The sequence below is a fragment of the Thalassophryne amazonica genome, chromosome 20 (assembly GCF_902500255.1).
Source record: "Thalassophryne amazonica chromosome 20, fThaAma1.1, whole genome shotgun sequence".
Classification (NCBI taxonomy): Eukaryota; Metazoa; Chordata; class Actinopteri; order Batrachoidiformes; family Batrachoididae; genus Thalassophryne; species Thalassophryne amazonica.
In genome coordinates, this window is record NC_047122.1 from 11,225,211 (window position 1) to 11,249,790 (window position 24,580).

General features: G+C 43.4%; 1 protein-coding gene across 3 annotated transcripts in view; it reads left to right on the plus strand.

The window, feature by feature from the left end:
- The window catches only part of phf14 (PHD finger protein 14), a 340,053-nt gene extending 325,101 nt beyond the window's left edge, over positions 1 to 14,952 (plus strand). For all 3 annotated transcript variants that reach the window (XM_034160315.1, XM_034160316.1, XM_034160317.1), the window contains exon 18: positions 12,760 to 14,952. In XM_034160315.1, coding sequence (XP_034016206.1) covers positions 12,760 to 12,834 — 75 coding nt within the window. In that variant the 3' untranslated portion in view covers positions 12,835 to 14,952. The remainder of the gene's footprint in view (positions 1 to 12,759) is intronic.
- Positions 14,953 to 24,580: the final 9,628 nt, after the last annotated feature.

Sequence of the window (24,580 nt, forward strand, 5' to 3'; positions counted from 1 at the left end):
GTGTCTTCTGAATAACGGATTGCTCAGTAGGCATCCTTTTTATTTTTTTAAAGTCTTCACAGATGTCCTCAGAAATATCCATTTCACCAGAAAATATCGTGGTGTTATTTTGTAAAAAGTTTTGTTGGTGCTCCGAGGGAGAATGATGTCCTTGTATCAGTCTGGTGGCTCGTCTTCCCTGCAGCCTGAGCTCCTCCGTTCAGCTTGCCTCTGGCATTACAGCCGTTTAATGTAATTACCTCCACTGTCAGGATGGATTTCTTCAAACACATTTATCTCATGATTTTTCTTTTTTTTTTTTTGGTCTGCAACATTACTCAAGAACCAATGAGCCAATCAAGTCACTTGTTTTGCAGACTTTTAGCTTTTCAGCATTTATGTGCACAATTAGCTAACGGTTTGTTGTCACCATTAGCTTCATACATTCAGTTTTGTCCACCATTGTGTTTATTCAAGTTCTTCCAGACCATGGATTGTCTTCAACCTCATCCCATTCCTCTTTGAACCTCTTGTGTCTAACTAAGCCTTTGAACCTTCTCTTGCCCGTGACGTGACATTGTATTGATTCCGTAGACTTGCTGCAGGATTGCGAAGGATTCAGAAGAAACTTCAAGCTGGGCTCTCTGCTTCCACAATAGCAAAGGTGCCTGACAGGTTGGGGGCCGCAGTGGCTGAAGAAGGACAAGGGGATGCCCACGTTTCACCTGCCTGTGGCAGATCAATGGTTATTTTATTCATGGTGCTGTCTAAGCGACAAAGCACGGCACCGGCCCACATTCCATGACTTGATTTAACAGTTAGTCATCCAGGAATAAACAGATATAGTGCTGTGAAAAAAATTGTGTCTCTTTGAGCTCTTACACAGTTTTATAAATTTAGATCAATGAAAAATGTCTTACTCAGGCTTCTATGTGTATATTAAAGTTTTAAAAAGTATGATCTTTAAACTTACAATGAAAATAAATCTCTAAAACATAAAAAAAAAACCATAATGTTGGAGTGTGTAGTGTGTTTTGTGTTACCAGCAGACTGTTTTAGGACCTGGGAAAACTGGATCCTCTCGTGCTGGTTTCCACCATTGATTTCTATTTACTCGCTAGATGGAGGACCATCCACTCATTCACTGGCTGTTGCCAGAGTGCTGCCATCTTGGTTAGCGTCTAATAACCAGACATAAATATAATTCGATGGACATGATCAATGATTTCAAGAGAGTTTCAATATTTTCCATGCTATTACTGTGCTATACTGTGCTATTACGTTTATTCTATTGTACAGCCAATATTTGTTAAAATACAGAAGAGGGTCAGGTGATCAAAACACAACGTGGAAGCAGGACTAGAAAACACAGGTACAGAGCTGGAAATGAAGGCACAACTCACATTTATCTGGCAGAGAACTAGTGCAACCAGTGAAGCTTAAATACACCCAGGTGATGAGCTACAGATTAGAAACAGGTGTGTGGAAAGCTCCAGAGCAGGGTCTGGCCCAGACAGTGTGCACCACCCACCACCAAGCACCAAGAGAGACAGACAAGAGAGATAGGGAAAGACAAAGCCCAAGCAGGAAAAACCCAACAAGAGAAATAGCACACAACAAAACTAATACAATTAAATCCAAACCGAATCAATCAGAAAACATGACAAAGTCCAGATCATGACAGTACCCTCCCCCCAACGGTGGACTCCAGTCATGGATCAGGTCCAGATCCAGAATGAAGCGGGAGGGGATCCATGAACGTTCCTCAGGACCGTACCCCTCCCAGTCAACCAGGTACTGCACCCCCCTCCTACACCGCCAAGATCCCAAGAGGCACCACACAGAGAAGACAGACCTACCCTCCACGAACCGGGTGGACCGTGGGGGAATGTCCGGAGGGCACACAGAACTGGAGTGAATGGGCTTATCATGGCAGACATGGAATGTGGGGTGAAATCCTCATGAACCTTGTCAAACGTAAATGAACAGAAACAGGGATAATAACCTTGGAAATGGAGAACGGGCCAACGAACCTGGGAGTGAGCTCCCGGATGGGCAGGTGAGGCATGGAAAGCCAGGGGTGTATGCAGGCACTGTGGATCTCTTCTTGTTGGCCTCAACCTTATAGATGGCAGACGCACGCTGGAGGGCCCGACAGGCCCACTCCCAGGTTTGTCTGCAGTGGAGGACGACAGTTAAGGCTGAGGGCACATGTGAGTTCAGGTCTGTAGGGTGAAACAAAGAGGATTGAAAACCATGTATGACATGAAATGGGGGCCTGTAGAAGATGAAGGCAAGCAGTTATGTGCATGTTCAATCCACACTAATTGTGATGCCCAAATGGGCGGGTGCTGAGAGGTGAGAATTCGAGGCTTGACCTTTCTCCAACTCCTGATTGACTCTTTCAGTCTGTCCATTAGCTTGCGGGTGGTAACCTGAGGTGAGGCTGGAGGAAACCCCCAGTAGTCGGCAGAATTCCTTCCAAAATTGAAATGAACGGTGGTCCATGATCGGAAACAATGTCCTGAGGAAAACAGTGCAATTTAAATACATTAATCAACAGCACTTCAGCAGTCTCCTTGGTGGTAGGCAATTTAGGTAGAGGCACGAAATGTGTCATTTTAAACAATCTGTCAACCACAGTTGATAAATATTACTGTACGAGGTCTATTAGAAAAGAAACCGACCTTTTTATTTTTTTAAACAACTATATGGATTTGAATCACGTGCGATTACGTCAGACAAGCTTGAACCCTCATGTGCATGCGAGAGTTTTTTCACGCCTGTCGGTTGCGTCATTCGCCTGTGGGCAGGCTTTGAGTGAGCACTGGTCCACCCCCCTCATCGGAATTCCTTTGTCTGACTTCTTTCTGAGAGACTGGCGCTTTGCTTGATCAAAATTTTTCAGAAACTGTGAGACACATCCAAGTGGACACCATTCGAGAAATTCAGACGGTTTTCGGTGAAAATTTTAACGGCTGATCAATCAATCAATTTTTTCAATCAATTTTATTTATATAGCGCCAAATCACAACAAACAGTTGCCCCAAGGCGCTTTATATTGTAAGGCAAGGCCATACAATAATTACGTAAAAACCCCAATGGTCAAAACGACCCCCTGTGAGCAAGCACTTGGCGACAGTGGGAAGGATGAGAGATTATGGAGTGTTACTGTCGCTTTAAGGACTGCCCACGGAGCCGGACGGCGCGTCGTCAGCCTGTTTCAAGCTGAAAACTTCCAAATTTAAGCCTCTGTTGACCCAGGACGTCATGAGAGAACAGAGAAGTTTCAGAAGAGGTCAGGATCAGCAGTTTATCTGGACATTCCACTGTTAAAGGAGATTTTGTAATGAAAGACGTGCGGACGGATTCGCGCGTCGGCACCCAGCCGCTCATGGCACGGCGCCACAGCAAAACACCTCCATATAGATAACCATTCGTAAGATTCAGGCGGTTTTCGATGGCTTTCAGTCGAGTGAGTATCCGAGAAATTGTTTAACAGCTGGGCATGTTCAAACTTGTCCTGTAATGCTTCCAATGGAGGTGTTTTGCTGTGGCGCCGCGCGATGAGCGGCTGGGTGGCGACACGCGAATCCGTCCGCACGTCTTTCATTACAAAATCTCCTTTAACAGTGGAATGTCCGGATAAACTGCTGATCCCGACTTCTTCTGAAACTTCTCTGTTCGCTCACGACGTCCTGGGTCAACAGAGGCTTAAATGTTTAAGTTTTCAGCTCGAAACAGGCTGACGACGGCGGCTCGGGGCGTGGCGCACTGTCCAGTGCCATGGGCTGTCCTTAAAGCGATAGTAACACTCCTTAATCTCTCATCAGCCATTAAAATTTTCACCGAAAACCGTCTGAATTTCTCGAATGGTGTTCACTTGGATGTGCCTTAAGAAATCAGACAAAGGAATTCCGATGAGGGGGGTGGACCAGTGCTCACTCAACACCTGCCCACAGGCGAATGACGCAACCGACAGGCGTGAAAAAACTCACGCATGCTCACGAGGGTTCAAGCTTGTCTGACGCAATCACACGTGATTCAAATCCATATAGTTTTTGAAAAAATAAAAAGGTTGTTTTCTTTTCTAATAGACCTCGTATTTCGCTTAGAGGGCGGAAGACCAGTCACAAAATGGATGGTAATATGCGACCATGGTCACGTGGGAATATCAAATCAAATCAATTTTATTTATATAGCGCTAAATCACAACAACAGTTGCCCCAAGGCGCTTTATATTGCAAGGCAAAAGCCATACAATAATTACAGAAAAACCCCAACAGTCAAAACGACCCCCTATGAGCAAGCACTTGGTGAAGAAACCTCCAGCAGAACCAGGTTCAGGGAGGGGCAGTCTTCTGCTGGGACTGGTTGGGGCTGAGGGGAGAGAATCAGGAAAAAGACATGCTGTGGAAGACAGCAGAGATCAATCACTAAAGATTAAATGCAGAGTGGTGCATACAGAGCAAAAAGAGAAAGAAACACTCAGTGCATCATGGGAACCCCCCAGCAGTCTAAGTCTATAGCAGCATAACTAAGGGATGGAATAGGCAGCAGAAGTAGTTCGTCGGCCGGTGAGAGAGTGGACGACTTATGTATGGCACAAGTTTGAGAGGCTTTAACATAATCACTGATACTGCGTAGCATACGGGCCACCAAAACCTCTCCCGAATGATCTGCATGGTACTTTTAATGCCAGGATGACACACAAACTGGCTGTTGTGTTTGACTTGACCTTGGCGGACTTGACCTTTGTGTTGATATCCCAGGTAATGGTGGAAACAAAACATGACGTAGGGAGAATGGTACTTGGTTCCGATGGTATATTGGAGGGATCCCCTTGCCAGGAAAGTACATCAGGTTTCTCATTTTTCGAGCCCAGGCTTGTTGAATGCTATGTTCCAGCTTTCACCAAATTAAATATTCATTCTATTGATAGAATGTAAAAACATTCATTATTTGTTTTATATAATGGATAAAATAGATCCTTGTCATTTGATATTTTATTCATTTATAAACAACAGAAAAGGGACTTATCTTTTGGTGTTCCACTGCTGCTAAAGTCCAACACAGACTTTAAACAGGAGTCCAAATTGTGATGTGTAGTTCGGTGATGCTGTGCACTGACTTCGTAGTTCCATAAAAGAAAAAACACTCAGTTCCTCAGTCCAGCCAAAAATCACTTCAGCTTTTCAACTTTTCATCTGAACAGGTCTTCATGTATCCAGGTGGCTTACAGCAGAGTGGATTTTATGTGTGTGTCTTACAAGAACTAGCACCGTCAGTTAGCTCAATCAAATCATTGTCCCGCTGTCATTGTCCCATGTGCACACTTGTGTGTGCGTGTACTACCAAAAAAAAAAAAAGCTTTTCATTCTAACATCCTGCTAACAGCCTCCAGACGGCTTACAGCACAGTGGATTTGTTTTGTGTGTGTCTGCGCGCGGGTGTGTGTGTGCACGCGTGCGCGTGCAGAGTGCAATGGTATCAAACGTATGGAACCGAATTTTCACTCTAAATGGAAACAAATTTCACTCTAATTGTAATGCAACACAAATGGGACGAGATGTTTGTCTGTTTCTGTGGAACGAGACCTTAACAGTGAACTCGTCTGTCTGTGATTTCTCAGTACCAGAGTCCACTGTTAGACGTTCCTGCTGCTTATCCATCAGCAAACGGCTTATCAGACTGTGTGCAGGTTTCAGTGAGTAAAGGAGGCCTGGCGGCGTGTTTGATGGACAGTGACTTTGGCGGTGTAGAGAGCTGTTGATGCTACCTTGGTGATCACACATTCTGGTGTGGAGATGCTTTCATTAACCTCTGGGTGTGTGTTTGGTGGGTAATTGTATCTGTCAGAGCCGTTTAATCACAGCTGCAGTTCTCCAAACTGTCACTTTCACTTCGGCGGCTTTACTAAATCAGCTTCTCGCTCGGCCCAGCGTGACTTTTGCTCGCTGTGATAAACACCAGGCTTCAGGATTTCGGCTTTAATTCATTAAATTAGTGTGTCATGTCAGAACTGATACACAATAACCAAAAAGATTAACTGCAAGGAATTAATTAAAAAAAAAATGGTTTTATTACTGAACCAACCATTTAGACAGATTTGATCTTAAATGTGAACTAGGACATTGACATGTGGGGAACCACGGGTTCTAGATATGGTCATTTGTACTATATATGACAGAGAGCTGACTTTCGGGGAAAATCTGTTTACAGTTATGCTACAAGATGACATAGAAAATATCTTGGCTTTTATCAAATCAAATCAATTTTATTTATATAGCGCCAAATCACAACAAACAGTTGCCCCAAGGCGCTTTATATTGCAAGGCAAAGCCATACAATAATTACGGAAAAACCCCAACGGTCAAAACGACCCCCTGTGAGCAAGCAGTGTGAAGGAAAAACTCCCTTTTAACAGGAAGAAACCTCCAGCAGAACCAGGCTCAGAGAGGGGCAGTCTTCTGCTGGGACTGGTTGGGGCTGAGGGGAGAGAATCAGGAAAAAGACATGCTGTGGAGGGGAGCAGAGATCAGTCACTAATGATTAAATGCAGAGTGGTGGATACAGAGCAAAAAGAGAAAGAAACAGTGCATCATGGGAACCCCCCAGCAGTCTACGTCTAGCAAAAAGGAAAGTTTTAAGCCTAATCTTAAAAGTAGAGAGGGTGTCTGTCTCCCTGATCCGAATTGGGAGCTGGTTCCAGAGGAGAGGAGCCTGAAAGCTGAAGGCTCTGCCTCCCATTCTACTCTTACAAACCCTAGGAACTACAAGTAAGCCTGCAGTCTGAGAGCGAAGCGCTCTATTGGGGTGATATGGTACTATGAGGTCCCTAAGATAAGATGCGACCTGATTATTCAAAACTTTATAAGTAAGAAGAAGAATTTTAAATTCTATTCTAGAATTAACAGGAAGCCAATGAAGCGAGGCCAATATGGGTGAAATATGCTGTCTCCTTCTAGTCCCCGTCAGTACTCTAGCTGCAGCATTTTGAATTAACTGAAGGCTTTTCAGGGAACTTTTAGGACAACCTGATAATAATGAATTACAATAGTCCAGCCTAGAGGAAATAAATGCATGAATTAGTTTTTCAGCATCACTCTGAGACAAGACCTTTCTAATTTTAGAGATATTGCGCAAATGCAAAAAAGCAGTCCTACATATTTGTTTAATATGCGCTTTGAATGACATATCCTGATCAAAAATGACTCCAAGATTTCTCACAGTATTACTAGAGGTCAGGGTAATGCCATCCAGAGTAAGGATCTGGTTAGACACCATGTTTCTAAGATTTGTGGGGCCAAGTACAATAACTTCAGTTTTATCTGAGTTTAAAAGCAGGAAATTAGAGGTCATCCATGTCTTTATGTCTGTAAGACAATCCTGCAGTTTAGCTAATTGGTGTGTGTCCTCTGGCTTCATGGATAGATAAAACTGAGTATCATCTGCGTAACAATGAAAATTTAAGCAATGCTGTCTAATAATACTGCCTAAGGGAAGCATGTATAAAGTGAATAAAATTGGTCCTAGCACAGAACCTTGTGGAACTCCATAATTAACCGTAGTCTGTGAAGAAGATTCCCCATTTACATGAACAAATTGTAATCTATTAGATAAATATGATTCAAACCACCGCAGCGCAGTGCCTTTAATACCTATGGCATGCTCTAATCTCTGTAATAAAATTTTATGGTCAACAGTATCAAAAGCAGCACTGAGGTCTAACAGGACAAGCACAGAGATGAGTCCACTGTCCGAGGCCATAAGAAGATCATTTGTAACCTTCACCTTCACCTTGTTTCGGTACTATGATGAAATCTAAAACCTGACTGAAACTCTTCAAATAGACCATTCCTCTGCAGATGATCAGTTAGCTGTTTTACAACTACCCTTTCAAGAATTTTTGAGAGAAAAGGAAGGTTGGAGATTGGCCTATAATTAGCTAAGATAGCTGGGTCAAGTGATGGCTTTTTAAGTAATGGTTTAATTACTGCCACCTTAAAAGCCTGTGGTACATAGCCAACTAATAAAGATATATTGATCATATTTAAGATCGAAACATTAATTAATGGTAGGGCTTCCTTGAGCAGCCTGGTAGGAATGGGGTCTAATAGACATGTTGATGGTTTGGAGGAAGTAACTAATGAAAATAACTCAGACAGAACAGAGAAAGAGTGTCCTAGCTTTACAGACTCTACTTCTGTTATGTAAACAAGGAAGTCTCAGAACACTTCAGGGGAGGGGCTGACTTGGCTGGCCACATTCTTGTGTTTGCATATTTAATGTCTGAAAGGGCTGCTGATTTGTGCTTAGGTGGATAAATAACTTTACCCGGGGGGGGGGGGGGGGGGGGGGAGAGATGAAATTTTGTTTTCTGAATTGTATTGAAATGTACCAAAAAACACACCAAAAGAAAACTTTGTTTTCTGAATTGTATTGAAATGTACCAAAAAGCACACCAAAAGAAAACTTTGTTTTCTGGATTTTATTGAAATGTACCAAAAAACACACCAAAAGAAAACTTTTGTTTTCTGAATTGTATTGAAATGTACCAAAAACACACCAAAAGAAAACTTTTGTTTTCTGAATTGTATTGAAATGTACTAAAAAACACACCAAAAGAAAACTTTTTCTGGATTTTATTGAAATGTACCAAAATGTACCAAAAAAACACCAAAAGAAAACATTGTTTTCTGGATTTTATTGAAATGTACCAAAATGTACCAAAAAAACACACCAAAAAAACCCCTTTGTTTTCTGGATTTTATTGAAATGTACCAAAATGTACCAGAAAACCAAAATATATACAATAGGTACAGGTTACATTCACTCACAATGACTAACAGTCCCCACACTGCCATGGAAGGTCAATCAATCAATCAGTTTTTTTATATAGCGCCAAATCACAACAAACAGTTGCCCCAAGGCGCTTTATATTGTAAGGCAAGGCCATACAATAATTATGTAAAACCCCAACGGTCAAAATGACCCCCTGTGAGCAAGCACTTGGCTACAGTGGGAAGGAATTTTCCACGGTGCGGCGCCGAGTCTCCAATTCGCCCAGCCTGGCCTCCAAAGCTACGAATAAGCTACACTTATTACAAGTACCGTTACTGCTAAAGGAGGCCGAGGAATAACTAAACATTTCACACCCAGAGCAGAAAAGTGCGGGAGAGACAGGAGAAGCCGCCATGCTAAATCGGCTAAGAGCTAGTAGCTACGCTAAGCTAGCGGATTCCTAAAAACACGCAAAGTGAATAATGTGTAAATAATTTAGAGGTGATTCAGCAGAAGGAGTGCTTTAGTTAAGGCACGTAAAGATTACACTGGGAAACAAATCGTAATCTAGATAACTAGATCAATCTAACTGCGCAGATTAAACAGCTAACAGATACAGCAAAACACCACTGTGCTCCGGAACAGGAAGTGATACAATACCACAGTGAGAGCCCGGTCTTTTCTGCATTTGCCACAAGTATACCTGTCGCATTTCAATACAATTCAGAAAACAAAATTTCATCTCTCCCCCAGGGTAGTTATTTATCCACCTAAGCACAAATCAGCAGCCCTTTCAGCTAAGCAGGCACTTCTTCTTCTTCTTCTTTGTCTTTCGGCTGTTCCCGTTAGGGGTCGCCACAGCAGATCAATTGTTTCCATCTCACCCTGTCCTCTGTATCTTCCTCTGTCACACCAACCACCTGCATGTCCTCCCTCAGCACATCCATAAACCTCCTCTTTGTCCTCCCTCTTCTCCTCCTGCCTGGTGGATCCATCCTCAGCATCCTTCTCCCTATATACCCTGGGTCCCTCCTCTGCACATGTCCAAACCATCTCAGTCTCTCCTCTCAGACTTTGTCTCCAAACCGTCCCACCTGAGCGGTCCTCTGATATGTTCATTCCTAACCTTGTCCATTCTTGTCACTCCCAAGAGAATCTCAACATCTTCAACTCTGCCACCTCCAGCTCTGCCTCCTGTCTTTTTGTTAGTGCCACCGTCTCTAAACCATACAACATAGCTGGTCTCACTACTGTTTTGTAAACTTTCCCCTTCACTCTTGCTGATATTCTTCGGTCACAAATCACTCCTGCCACCTTTCTCCACCCACTCCTGCACTCTCTTTTTCACCTCTCTACCACACTCTCCATTACTTTGAACAGTTGACCCCAAATATTTAAACTCATCTACTTTCACCACTTCTACTGCTTGTAACTGCACTATTCCACTGGGCTCCCTCTCATTCACACACATGTACTCAGTCTTGCTTCTACTGACTTTCATTCCCCTTCTCTCCAAAGCATATCTCCACCTCTCCAGACTAGACTCAACTTGCTCTCTACTCTCACTGCAGATCACAATGTCATCTGCAAACATCATAGTCCATGGGGACTCCTGTCTGAGCTCATCCGTCAACCTGTCAATCACCACTGCAAACAAGAAAGGACTCAGAGCTGATCCTTGATGTAATCCCACCTCCACCTTGAATGAGTCTGTCATTCCGACTGCGCATCTCATGCAAACACAAGAATGTGGCTAGCCAAGTCAGCCCCTCCCCTGAGGTGTTCTGAGACTTCCTTGTTTACATAACAGAAGTAGCTCTCCACGGGGGATCTTGGGGTTATTTGACTCTCCGTGGACTTTACAGGTAGAAGAGAAAAGCTTGGACCTCCCAGTGTTAAGCTGCGAGTTTGTGAGTTATTACCACGGAGTCAGGCACTTCTGATTTAAAGGCTCTCTTTTTCAGAGGAGGCTACAGCAACCAAAGTTGTCCTCAATGAGGATATAAAACTATTGATGAGATAATCTATCTCACTCACAGAGTTTAGGTAGCTACTCTGCCCTGTGTTGGGTATATGGCATTTGGAGAACATAAAGAAGGAATCATATCCTTAAACCTAGTTACAGCGCTTTCTGAAAGACTTCTGGTGTAATGAAACTTATTCCCCACTGCTGGGTAGTCCATCAGAGTAAATGTAAATGTTATTAAGAAATGATCAGACAGAAGGGGGTTTTCAGGGAATACTGTTAAGTCTTCAATTTCCATACCATAAGTCAGAACAAGATCTAAGGTATGATTAAAGTGGTGGGTGTACTCATTTACATTTTGAGCAAAGCCAATCGAGTCTAACAATAGATTAAATGCAGTGTTGAGGCTGTCATTCTCAGCATCTGTGTGGATGTTAAAATCGCAAACTATAATTATCTTATCTGAGCTAAGCACTAAGTCAGACAAAAGGTTGACCAGGTGGACGATAGATAACAACTAATAAAACTGTTTTTTGGGACCTTCCAATTTGGATGGACAAGACTAAGAGTCAAGCGTTCAAATGAATTAAAGCTCTGTCTGGGTTTTGATTAATTTATAAGCTGGAGTGGAAGATTGCTGCTAATCCTCCGCCTCGGCCCGTGCTACGAGCGTTCTGGCAGTTAGTGTGACTCGGGGGTGTTGACTCATTTAAACTAACATATTCATCCTGCTGTACCAGGTTTCTGTAAGGCAGAATAAATCAATATGTTGATCAATTATTATATCATTTACTAACAGGGACTTAGAAGAGAGAGATCTAATGTTTAATAGACCACATTTAACTGTTTTAGTCTGTGGTGCAGTTGAAGGTGCTATATTATTTTTTCTTTTTGAATTTTTATGCTTAAATAGATTTTTGCTGGTTATTGGTGGTCTGGGACCAGGCACCGTCTCTACGGGCATGGGGTAATGAGGGGATGGCAGGGGGAGAGAAGCTGCAGAGAGGTGTGTAAGACTACAACTCTGCTTCCTGGTCCCAACCCTGGATAGTCACAGTTTGGAGGATTTAAGAAAATTGGCCAGATTTCTACAAATGAGAGCTGCTCCATCCAAAGTGGGATGGATGCCGTCTCTCCTAACAAGACCAGGTTTTCCCCAGAAGCTTTGCCAATTATCTATGAAGCCCACCTCATTTTTTGGACACCACTCAGACAGCCAGCAATTCAGGGAGAACATGCGGGTAAACATGTCACTCCCGGTCCGATAGGGGAGGGGCCCAGAGAAAACTACAGAGTCCGACATTGTTTTTTGCAAAGTTACACACCGATTCAATGTTAATTTTAGTGACCTCCGATTGGCGTAACCGGGTGTCATTACTGCCGACGTGAATTACAATCTTACCAAATTTACGCTTAGCCTTAGCCAGCAGTTTCAAATTTCCTTCAGTGTCGCTTGCTCTGGCCCCCGGAAGACAATTGACTATGGTTGCTGGTGTCGCTAAATTCACATTTCATAAAACAAAGTCGCCAATAACCAGAGTTTGATCCTCGGTGGGTGTGTCGCCGAGTGGGGTTAGAGATGTGAACGGGTTGGCGGTGTACACGGGGATCTATTTAGGACTACGCTTCCTCCTCACAGTCACCCAGTCAGCCTGTTTTCCCGGCTGCTCGGGATCTGCCCTGGAAGGAACTAATGGCGGCTAAGCTACCTTGGTCCGCACCAACTACAGGGGCCTGGCTAGCTGTAGGATTTTCCAATGTGCGGAGCCGAGTCTCCAATTCGCCCAGCCTGGCCTCCAAAGCTACAAATAAGCTACACTTATTACAAGTACCATTACTGCTACAGGAGGCCGAGGAATAACTAAACATTTCACACTTTGTGCCCTGTGTCCTACTTTGATTTCAAGCCGTCATTGTTTAAACTGCTGTTGGCATTTAAATGTAACATGAGTTGCTGATGTCGCCCCTGATGATGAGACGATGATTGACATGAAAGAAGGTGTCAGTGTTTTTCTGTGATGTCTTTCCAGGAGGAAGAGGAGCAGCAGCTGGAAGAAGGCAGCTCTGTTAAAGACGAAACAGCAGAGCAGGAGGTCCCAAACTGAACCACGTGAGGAAATAAAAACACGTCCAGTTTTAGTACTCTACCAGCATCCCAAAGTTACTATGTTTGAAGACATCCGGAGCTTCGATTCCCCTTCATATAATTTAGCAACCAGAGAAGCAACCTATTTTACAAAACACTATTTACATGGTGAAATGTTTACGTTCAAGAGTAGAGTGTGTACTTTTTACGGGTAGGGACCGGAACTTTTCATGAACGCAGTCACATGGTCCATGACGTTTTCAGATGCACCGCCGTGCTTCTTTTACAATGCACATTTTAAGTGTGTGTGTCGGGTGTTGCTGACCGGCACCCCTGGTGTGCATATTTTTATTCACTACTATTGCCACTCAGAGTGTCCTCAACGAGTTTTCACGGAGCATCCTCACAGGATGTCCTCACACAGAGTCCTCACAGAGCATCCCCAGGGTGTCCTCACACAGTCCTCACAGAGCATTCTTACAGGGTGTCTTCACAGAGAATTGTCACAGTGCATCCTCACAGAGTCCTCACAGAGCATCCCCAGTGTGTCCTTACATAGAGTCCTCACAGTGCAGCTTCATAGTGCAACCCCAGAGAACGTCCTCACAGCTTGTCCTCACAGTGCAAACTCACAGAGTCCTCACAGAACTCATCCAGCTTGTTCCCATAGAGCATCCTCACAGTGCACCTCACAGTCCTCACAGTACACCCTCACAGAGAGTCCTCACAGAGTGCCCTCACAGAGTATCCTTACGAGTGTCCTCAGAAAGTGTCCTCACAGTGCATCTTCATAGCTTATCCTCACAGAGACCTCACAGTACAACCTCACAGGGTGTCCTCACAGAACATCCTTACGGATTGTCCTCACAGAGCACCCCCAGTGTGTCCTTACATAGAGTCCTCACAGTGCAGCTTCATAGTGCAACCCCACAGAACATCCTCACAGCTTGTCCTTGCAGTGCAACCTCACAGAGTCCTCACAGAGCATCCTTACAGGGTGTCCTCGGAAAGTGTCTTCACAGTGCATCCTCATAGTGTTTGCCTACAGAGCATGCTCACAGTGTCCTCGCAGAGCGTACTCACACACAGGTCTCACAGAGCGTCCACACAGAACATCCTCATAACACGTCCTTGCATAGTGTCCTCGCAGAGCGACCTTGCAGAGCGACCTCACAGAGCGTTCACACAGGTGTCCCTCACAGCGTTTCCTCACACAGAGTCCTCACAGAGAGTCCCCACGGACAGTCCTCACAGCGCGTCCTCGCAGAGGGTCTACACAGAGCATCCTCATAACATGTCCTCACAGCGTTTCCTCACAGAGCGTCCACACAGAGCATACTTTTGTCCCAGCACACACATCAGGGTGACGTCAGTGATTAAATGTTTTTCTGTGGTTATATAAAGTATTCCATGTGATGTTTGACTGCAGCTGTCATGATTTTATTTTTATATGTTAAACACAATTTCTTACTGCTACCATTTTAAATAAAACTTTCCAGTACCTTTCAGTACTACATACAATATTATTTTATGATATAAAGTATTTTGTCACTGGATTTGTAATAAAGGCTTTCAAGTGCAACATTTGGCAGACGTGTCAACTCAGAGATTGTATTTCCAGACGTTGTAAACTGGGACTCGTGTTGGGCTCTTTATACGTCTTTGAGTGAGTCAAAAGAGTCTTTGACCTGATGGTAGTCTGTGGTCCAAAACGGCCTGAGACGCTCTCAGACGAAGTGGAATAAGTGGTGATTAACCTGTGAACCTCAGATAGTTAAACAAGTTGTTTTTTGACACTCGTACATGAACAAAGCTGCAAAGATAAATATGCCACAAACAAACTGAACTCTGCAACTCACAACTCCAAGAATGAAGGTTTGTTGTCTGTAGGATCAATCAGTCACGATGGAAAGTGAAGACTTTAAAGTGGGGTCGGATGGATTGGACGCCACGTTAGGAGACGCTGTACTTTATCAGAGACAGCAGATTATTTTGATATGAACAGCGGCGACCTTCAGGCCAAAGCAGACTCACAGTAAATCTGGAACTATTCCTTAAAGTGCCAATAAATCTGACGTGCAAAAAAAGCTTCTTTGTCACTGATACTCATGCACATTAAAAGTCTGATTTCCCTTCATGAGTGATTCCTGGTCTTTCTGGAGTCTGACCGATGTAGCTGGTATCATTTTAAGAAGGATTCAGTACAAGGTTACCATATTTTCTAGACTATAAATCACTGTTTGTTTGTTTGTTTTGTAACTAGTTTGGGAGGTGCTGCAACTTATATTCTGGTGCAGCTTCACTCACTCATCGTCAACCACTTACTTTAATTAAGCATCACGGGGGCTGGAGCCTATCAGCAGTTATAGAGCACGAGGCGGGGTACACCCTGGACAGGGCGCCAATCTGTCACAGGGACACATTTAGACAAACAAACACAGTCACACCCGCACACACACACACACACACACACACACACCTATGAATAAGTTAACCCTCTGGGGTCCGAGGGCATTTTTTGGACAGTTCACTCTCCTGGCATAAATGTTTTATTATTGCTGTTAACAGCTCTCCCTGCATCCCACAATCAAGTTTTATGTCTCTTTTTTTCAGGACAACTTGTGCTTTCAGAATATATATGTTTTGTTGTGTTTTATAAGTGTAATAAAGGTTTACAATCAAAAAGAGACAAGGAAAAAAATAAAGCGAAAAATTATTTTAATAAACAACTGTTTTGACACTTTATAAAGGTAATTTGAGGTCTTGTTGAAAGACTGTACAACAAAAAGGTTCAAACAATAAACACAAATACACATTTTGAACAATATATACAAAATGGTCTATGTGTTTTGTTGTCCATTGATATGGTAAACAGTGCTTTATGCAGCCAAAGCAACAGAGTTATCCAGTAACATTCACATGCAAACTTGTGGCGCAATCCTGATAGTTACACACTCATTGTTTGAGCACGTGAGATTGTCATCAGAGACTCAGTCTGTTCCTGCTTTCACTGATCGCTGTGCGTAATGGCGCCAGGGCACACTGAGTATGTACTAATAGTATGTACTCATTGGAGCACCCAGGGGGCTATTCAAACAGGCCAACTAGAAACACATCACTCCTGAAAATGATCTTTGGCTTTTCATGTGAGGTAAATCTGCCCTACGATTGGATTTTGGAAAACCATGTGACGGTGAACCAATTCCGATTGGACACTCACATTGTGCACGTCATCACACAGCTTCTATGAGGAGTACAAAGATGGCCGATGGCTGGCTCGAAAGTCCACGGAGTTAACTTTTCAGCAAAAAAAAAAAAAGTAAGTTTCTATCTCATATCATTAAAATTATTTATAATTTAGTAAAGCTTGGTCTTAGCCATCGTATACGATGGCGTCGGCCCCAGAGGGTTAAAGATTCCAGTTCACCCTAACCTGCATGTCTTTGGATGTGGGTGGGAGCTGGAGCACTTGGAGGGAACCCACACAAACACACGGAGAACATGGAAACTCCACACAGAAAGTCAACACGTGGGACTCAATCCCATGACCTTCTCGCTGTGAGGCAACAGTGCTAACCACTAATCCACCGTGCTGCCCCTGGTGTAAGTTATACACTGAAAAATCACAAAATTAAAAGTAAAAATTATACTGACAATGTATATTGAACTTTCCAAGAAATAAAAACTGCAATAATAAAAGAAGAAATGACTATGACAAAAAATACACTCCACCAATGCACAAAAATCCCAAATTAAAGAGTGTAAAATACAACAAAAAAGGTGCGATTTATATTCCAGTCAGTCAGTGTGACTTATGTTCCAGTGTGACTTATGCATTGGTTTTTCCTATTCAAGATGCATTTCGTAACAGGTTTGACTCCAGAAAATACGGCACCTGGTGACACGTCTGTGTTTATTTTGTTTGTCTGTTGTTTTGTGTGTCTGAAACCAGTAGGTTTTTGTCTTAATTGGGATCCAGATGTGAATTTAACATTTGTTTGGTTTTACTTTCTTTGGAACACTCTATAGGAGGTATTTACAAAAATTATTCTTGTGAGTAATGTGTCTGTGACATACAGCTTATGTCAAATCCAGAAGTAATTTGACACACCGAGTGGAAAAGGGATTATTTTTACTGTTGTGCTCATAAGCAAACAATGAGATGATCTCCGTTCAAATGTTTCCACACTGTCAGTTCTTTATGCTGTGTTTGACCCGTTAGCATCAGTGACGTCTTTCTGTCTTTTCATAGTTGTGGATGAACGTCTTTTTCTTACGTGGTACAGTTGCCTCCATGTTCTGTAAATTCTTGTGTTGTTTTGAGCTGCATGTTTGAAATATTGTCAAAGTGGCTCAATGACACTGAGGTCATGAGGCCATGATAGCCACTCAAGAACGTCACTTTACCTCCTTCAGCCGCTGAAGGGCCGACTTGGCCTTCTGCTTCATGTCGTTGTGTTCAAAAGTCAAAGTGCATTCCGTGCACATTTTTCAGCCTCATTCATTCATTCATTTTCTGTCACTTATTAGGGTCTGGTTGCTGTGGCAGTAGACCAAGCAGCTCATCCCACACTTCCCTATCCTTGTCCAGTTCCTCTTGCACTCATCAGCTTTTCAATTTTATGTTGGGACAATAAATTTGCCCTCTTTTAGAGTCATACACACAAAATTCCAATATTCCAGTTGCAATTATTAGCTGTTACATAAAAAGCAAATAAGGAACAAGTTATCTTATGGAAATGCCACAGTCACAATAACAAAAGGTGATATTAAATTTACCCTTTTCAACATAAATTCTGTTAAATTTATTCAAAACCCAATCCTTGGTAAACTGCAGTGACATAACACAACAAATGATTAAGGTTTTCTTATAATGACATATAATAACAAACCATTTGCAACACACAACATACAAGTTAAAACTGGACTAAACTTGGACCCGGTGTCGTCGACTGAACGGTCCCCCCTAAAAATTGGTCTGCCCTGCCTTCACTGTGCATGCATCATTAGCCGCGGTTCACGGATTATCACCTCGTTTCTCCAGTCATCATCTATCTCAGTGACAGATATCTGAAGCTTTTGTACAACAATCATTTCCACATAAATTCACCATTATTTCATCGTAAAAGATGGAGGAAGCGATCAGAGCACTGCGGCTACACAAGCTGCAAGCTGATGCATTCACTGTGTGCCATTTCAAAGAGTATCACCTCATTTCTGCTTAAAACGGCCTCGTTTCTGCTTAGAACTGGCTAGAATGATTTGTCATCTGATGGTGACATTAATCCATTTGACTGCTTTGGGTGAAGAGAGAGACTGTCTCAGACGAGCTGCTGAGCTTTGAAATGACGCATGCACAGTGGAGGCAAGGTGGACCAATTTTTAGGGCTGGACCATTCAGTCTGCAACACCGGCAATGAAAATTACTACATTAAGCTACTAATTTAATTTTGAAATATTAGATGAAAATTTTTAAATGGTTCTGCTTTAAACTTCAAGGCGTATTAACAAATGAAAACACTAAAAACATATATATTTAAATTTACCATGTATGATTTAGAACATGACAGTTGTCTAAGACGTCTGCCGTGTTCTTACTCAGGGACGTGTCACGGATCACAAAAGCAACAGTTCAGTTCGGCTACAGTTTTACGACACAGATTGGATCATTTTTCAGATACAAGAACAAAAAACAGACAAATACTACTTTGAATTCAATTTTTTAGAAGAACTTAAAGGTCAAAGAAAACAAGGCCACTAATGTGTTGCATAACATTTCAAAATAAAGATACTTCATTGTAATATTAAATTGCAATATAAACAGTAAATAGTGAATAAAAAAAGCTTTTCTCAAAATCATGAAAATTAAAAAAAGAAGAAATGAAGCAAAGCTGATCTATGTTAAAACTTCACTTTTTTTCCAAAAAGATCAAGAACAATAAAAGTTATTTATCACCCTTTCAGGATAAATACATTCTGTCCTACCATCAGTGATCAACATTCATTCAGATCAGTGGAACTGCCGAGCAGACGGGAATACAGTACTTGTTCTTTTCTGGAGCTATGGAATTTCTATCAGCTCGGCTGTGCACACGCATTGAATGTGATGTTCGGTTCAGTGAGCTCAAGATTGTAAAGAGAAGAGACAGTGGACAGTTTGTCCTCAACTCTCTTAATTTTTTGAGAGAGTCTGTCGGGTTTTGGATCCAGACGTGTGTGGACCCTGCTGTTTGTAGATGAGCACGATACTGTTTTAACCCATGTCTAACTGGCTGCCTGAACATGTACAGCTGTGTTTCTTCCATTCACTTTTTTTACCATTACTGCATCAATGACAGACGCTAATGAGTGTGCACCAAGCTGTCTCTCTGCTAGAGCATGGGTGTTTTAACAGACTGCTTTTGTGACTGAAGGACGTGCACGCCCAGCAGCAGCCCCTCTTCTCACAGTTAAGAGGGGCTGCTTTTTTTACTGTGACTACATCAAAATGAACACAGTTATCACTTTAAAAATGAGTCATCGTGACACAAAATCACACTTATGTCAACTTTACAATCAATTTGTGGATCATATGTGTTCTGAATTGTGGGGCAGTCTGTACGAATCAAGGTTACACAACACCTCACAGGCTGCTGGTGGGCTACCTGGTGCCCGTGGGCACCGTGTTGGCGAGGCCTATTTAAGAGGCTTCCCTGACTGTGATTGGAGAAAATGTCAGCGTGCAACTTGTGTCTTACATCACTGATCACAGCATCATAGTTGTGGGGCACAGACAAGTGTTTTGATACCACTGTAGTCTGGGCTTGAGTCCCCCAGGTGCCTTCCGGCAAACTGCTGCTGAAATTTGACATCTTCTTTTTAAGACTTTTATAAAATTTCTGTTAAATATACATTCAGACAGGAGTGATGTTTTTCATGCAGAATGAGGATTACTTGGCCAGTGCAGGATTCTTTTTAATTAGTTTCACATATTCTGGTTAAAATAAGACGGAACAAAAGAAGACACAGTCTGCAGCAGCTGTGACGGGAGGAGGTGTTCTAACGGTATATTATATCTTGTTTCTGACTCATCACTGCTCCACCTGAACGGCAGTTTAACACAATCGAAGGTCAAGATGAGATGATTGTAAATCGTGTTTCCTGTCAAGCTTCTGCTGAGTGTAGTTTTAGATTTCAGGTAGAACATATTGTGGAAACCTCTTTGTCCTGAATCCTCTGTCAAACCTGTTCATCATCACAGATGTAAAGCTTATTCACCGGAGGCTGAAGCCCTTCCCCTCTTACCCACACTTTCATTAATACACACACAGCACACACACACACACACACAGCAATGACACTTGGGATTAAGGGGATCGAGCACGTCCTTCCGCCCCCTCACACTCACATGTCCTCATGTTTCAGCTTTTCAGCGCATCATGTCCATAGCCCTTTCAAACGCGACCAGGTCAACACGTTCATATTCTGACATTAACGCATCGAGGGGTTGTAATTCTAATTTGTTTCAAAGAAACTATTAATTGCCCATTTTGAGGGCAGGCAGGAGGGAATCCCTGCAAGACTGCTGAACCATTAGAGGCATTATCTGGAGGCCTCCCATTCTGATGAAGAGACACGTAGAATTGATGATGGGAGACGTCGCTGCCTGCAGACGTTTGATCTGTGCTCCCTGCAGTCATGCTCCCAGCATGCCATCTGGGAGCGATGTCATTAGGTCTGTGATAACGACGATGGGCACATTAATGACAGAGTGGCCCGCTTTTCCACCCAGCGCCCTGCCAATCTCACGCACACCCACAGCATACTAAACAGGTCCTGATGATAGTCACACACAGGAAGGTGGTGCAGCAGTCGGCCCATGCAACTACGAAGATGGTGGCACTTACAGCTGCAAGGACGCCAGTGCATTCAGCTATGAAGAAGTCAATGTGTGTAACTACATGGATGCCTGCACGTGCAGGTACGAGGATACCGCCGCTGGTTTACCAGTTTCACCTACAGATACAAACTTTCTTATATTTTAGCTGCACAAAAATCTCCAACACGATGAAACTTTCAGCTGGACCTGTGACAATTTTGTCTTTTTTTCTTGACAGACAGCAGCAGGTAGTTCAGTGGGTTAAGGGGTTAGGCCACCAATATGTAGACCTATGTTTGATTCCTGGCCATAGAACCTGTCCTTGTCCTATGTCCTTGGAGAAGACATTTCTGTACTGCCCCCCCCCCCCCCCCCCCCAGGAGTAAATGGGTATCAGCCTCAATGATTTTTTTTTTGGGGGGGGGTTTTCATCTTTATTGGTTAAATTCAACAATACAGGCCTGATTGGTGGATTGCTGCAGAGATGGTTGTGCATCTGGATGTCAGGCATGGCACAAACCACGTGGACACAAATGCAAAGACCCTCACTTGCAGACTAGGGTAAGAAAAAGGTTTAATATAATTAATCAAGCAGGGATTCAGCACACAGGTGATCCAGCAGTGAAGCAAAGGTACAGACGGGCGTAAGGCTGAGGCTTGGTCTAACAAACAGGCTGAGGTCAAAATACACGGCGTGGTGGCCCAACAAAATGGAAGGCTGAGGGGGTCAAGAGAAAGCATTAATTTTACAAAGGTACCACTAGGGGAGTGGAAGTGTGTGGCACTGTGTGTGGCACTGGCACCCTATGAACAGGACTGAGGAAGCCGTCAAAATGGAACCAACCAACAAAAGAACAAAAAGGAGAAAAAAATGGTCACCATAGGTTGTATACAGAGAAAAGAACCAGTGAACCATATTTAGGGGCAAACCAAAAATTGAGGAGTAAAAAAAGGACCTGGATGAGACCTTAACAAAACTACAAAGTGAGAGGTGGATTGGTTTCAAACAAAAATGTGAACGGTGCCTGGTCCGTAAACATATAGGTACAAAGAAAAATAAAATGAAAGGAAATATTGTCAATCCCCTAGAGACAATATCCAGAGATAACCTGAAAAGGTACTGACTGAAGAGAAAAAAACTGCTTTTCTGGCAGACACAATACATGGAAAGTATTTCAAGAACTATAAATAAACAAAGGAAAAACAGTTCTACCAGTAGAGTCATCTTTGTTCTCTTTCTGAAGCAGTACTGTCACTTTGGCGGGGGTGGAAGTGCTGGTGATGCAGACTTGATGGAATTCCCTGGAGATGGGCGTGACGCGGGTGCTCCAAAGACGCCGACGACTTCAGAGGAAGGCGCTTGTGGAAGATTCCACACACGGACCCATGACGTTTTCCAGTACACTGGCACTTCAGACGGCGTGAGCAGTGGTGGTGGCTCCGGAAGTGAGTGCGTGCTGGAGGGTACCGAACGGCGTGGATCCTTCTGAAGAGCTGACAGTAAATGCTGGCGAGATCAGCTGCGCCGCACCTGTTGTGTGCGAGCGTGCAGCCATGATTCATGGCAGAAGATTCAGGTGGTGAGAGCTCCAAATCTGAATGCTGAGGTGGTGTGTCGTTTTCAGCAGGTGCTTCAGAATGCGTGGATGGCTCAGCTCGGAAAGGAGGGCGGGAATGCTGGGGAAGCCCCGGCAAGTGCCGATGTGCACGAAGGTGAAGTAGATTTTCCCAATGGCTCTGGGGGTGAATCCACTGACATCATCCCTCCGGAGCGGTCGGGCAAAGATTGCGCTTCAGTGTCTGTTGCAGAGGAGCATGCGAGAGTCGAGGCCTGGAGCTGAGGTGAACGCTTCTTCCTTGGTGCAGGCTGTGGGGCCAGACGAGGAGTGGGCGTTGACTGTGTCACAACCGGACGGTGCATCTGACTTTCTGGCTGGTGCGGTCCAACAGCCGTCCGCATTAATGTGCTCCGTGGAGCCGGCGTTGGCAGCGGGCTGGGCGTAGTCAGTGTTTCTGCAGGTGACAGCTGAAGATCTGAAGTTGGTGAAGGAGGAAGTGAGACAGCAGCATCAGAGAAGGTGATTAAATGAGGCGTGTTCAAACCTGAATCATGGATAGCTGATTCAAACAAAAAATCCATGGAGTCTTCTATATAAGGAGGGATCTGTTCTTGCCTGAAGAGCGTTTTAATGTTTGCTAAGTCTGGATATGCAGCTATGATGTCAGGCTTGGCCTGCAGTATTTGAAGGGAGTTTTTCCTTCCCACTGTCGCCAAGTGCTTGCTCATAGGGGGTCGTTTTGACCGTTGGGGTTTTTCTGTAATTATCGTATGGCTTTTGCCTTACAATATAAAGCACCTTGTGGCAACTGTTTATTGTGATTTGGCGCTATATAAATAAAATTGATTTGATTTGATTTTGATTTGATCTACTGCCTCAAAAATTTTCTGTCTGTGCCACTGATCAGAACAGCCCAAAAACTAAAAAAAAAAAACCCCAAGTCCTGTATTATAAAAAAACACTGTGGCAATGTCTTGGAGCACCTGACCATCAGCCCCAGATGACTTTTCATCCTTGACGTCCTCCCACTCAGAGTCGCTGTCTATGATCTGGAAAAAATTGGTACAACTACAAGTTAGCGTCAACAAGGTCGCAGGCTTGGTCTAGATAATTAAACTTCTTCTTAGGGGTGTAGCAGGAATGAAAACAGTTGAAGAAGAAGTTGATTTCAGAAAAAAAATGTCCTCAATGGTGGCAAGGTGTGCAGCTGTGACGGCAGGACAGTCTGCTGTGTCTATAGTTGGACAGATTTTTCTGTCAGGCATGGCAGAAACAGGGTGGACACAAATGCAAAGACTCTCACTTGCAGACTGGGGCAAGAAAAAGGTTTACTATAATCAACCGAGCAGGGATTCAGTGCACAGGTGGTCCAGCAGCGAAGCAAAGGTACAGACAGGCGTAAGGCTGAGGCTTGGTGGAACAAACAGGCTGAGGTCAAAACACACGGCATGGTGGCAATCAAAGGCAGAGACAAAAATGTGGTAGAGGACAAAACAAGGTCCAATACCGGCAGGCTGAATACAAGACAAAATGAGGCAAGGTGTGAGGGCTGGAAAGTGAAATACATTCAACAATCTGGCAGTGAGCTGTGAGACTGTGAGGGCTTAAATAACTGGTGGTGTAATTAGTGTAACAAGATGCAGGTGTCAGTGAAGGTTCTGGAAGAGGGCGTGACTGGGGTAGACAAAGATTGTGCACAGTGCAAAATAGTGAAGGCAGGAAAACACAGAGTGGAGCGATGAAAGATAACCGGGTGGCAAAGCAAACTATTGGTTAAACAGCAGATAAACAAATCTGGTGACTACAGAATAGTTGCAGCAAATAAAAAGAACTAACTGATGAGCAAGCAAAGTGACAAACGGAACATAATCAGAAGAAACACTTGAAGATAAATAATAACCAAAACCTGTGACTAAGGCATAATACAATTAATGTGATGAGCAGAATTAAACTAAGACTAAAGCAACATAACACAATAAATAATAAAGCAAAACTATATACGTGACCAGCAAATAATACACAGAAGATAAATGAAACAAAACCAATAATAACCTGAGCATGGTAACCTGACATGACATGAAAAAAGCAACACTCGCACAGAGTAGGAAATGAGTCCAAGTGAATGACAGATGGTCCAAAAGGGCTGGATCATGACACTGGAAATTTCCCCTCTTTCCACAGAGGAATGCTGGAGCTCTGACCATTGGGTTCTTGGTCACCTCCCTGACTAAGGCCCTTCTCCCCCGATCGCTCAGTTTAGACGGGCAGCCAGCTGGTGGATCCGAACTTCTTCCATTTATGGATGATGGAGGCCACTGTGATCATTGGGACCTTCAAAGCAGCAGAAT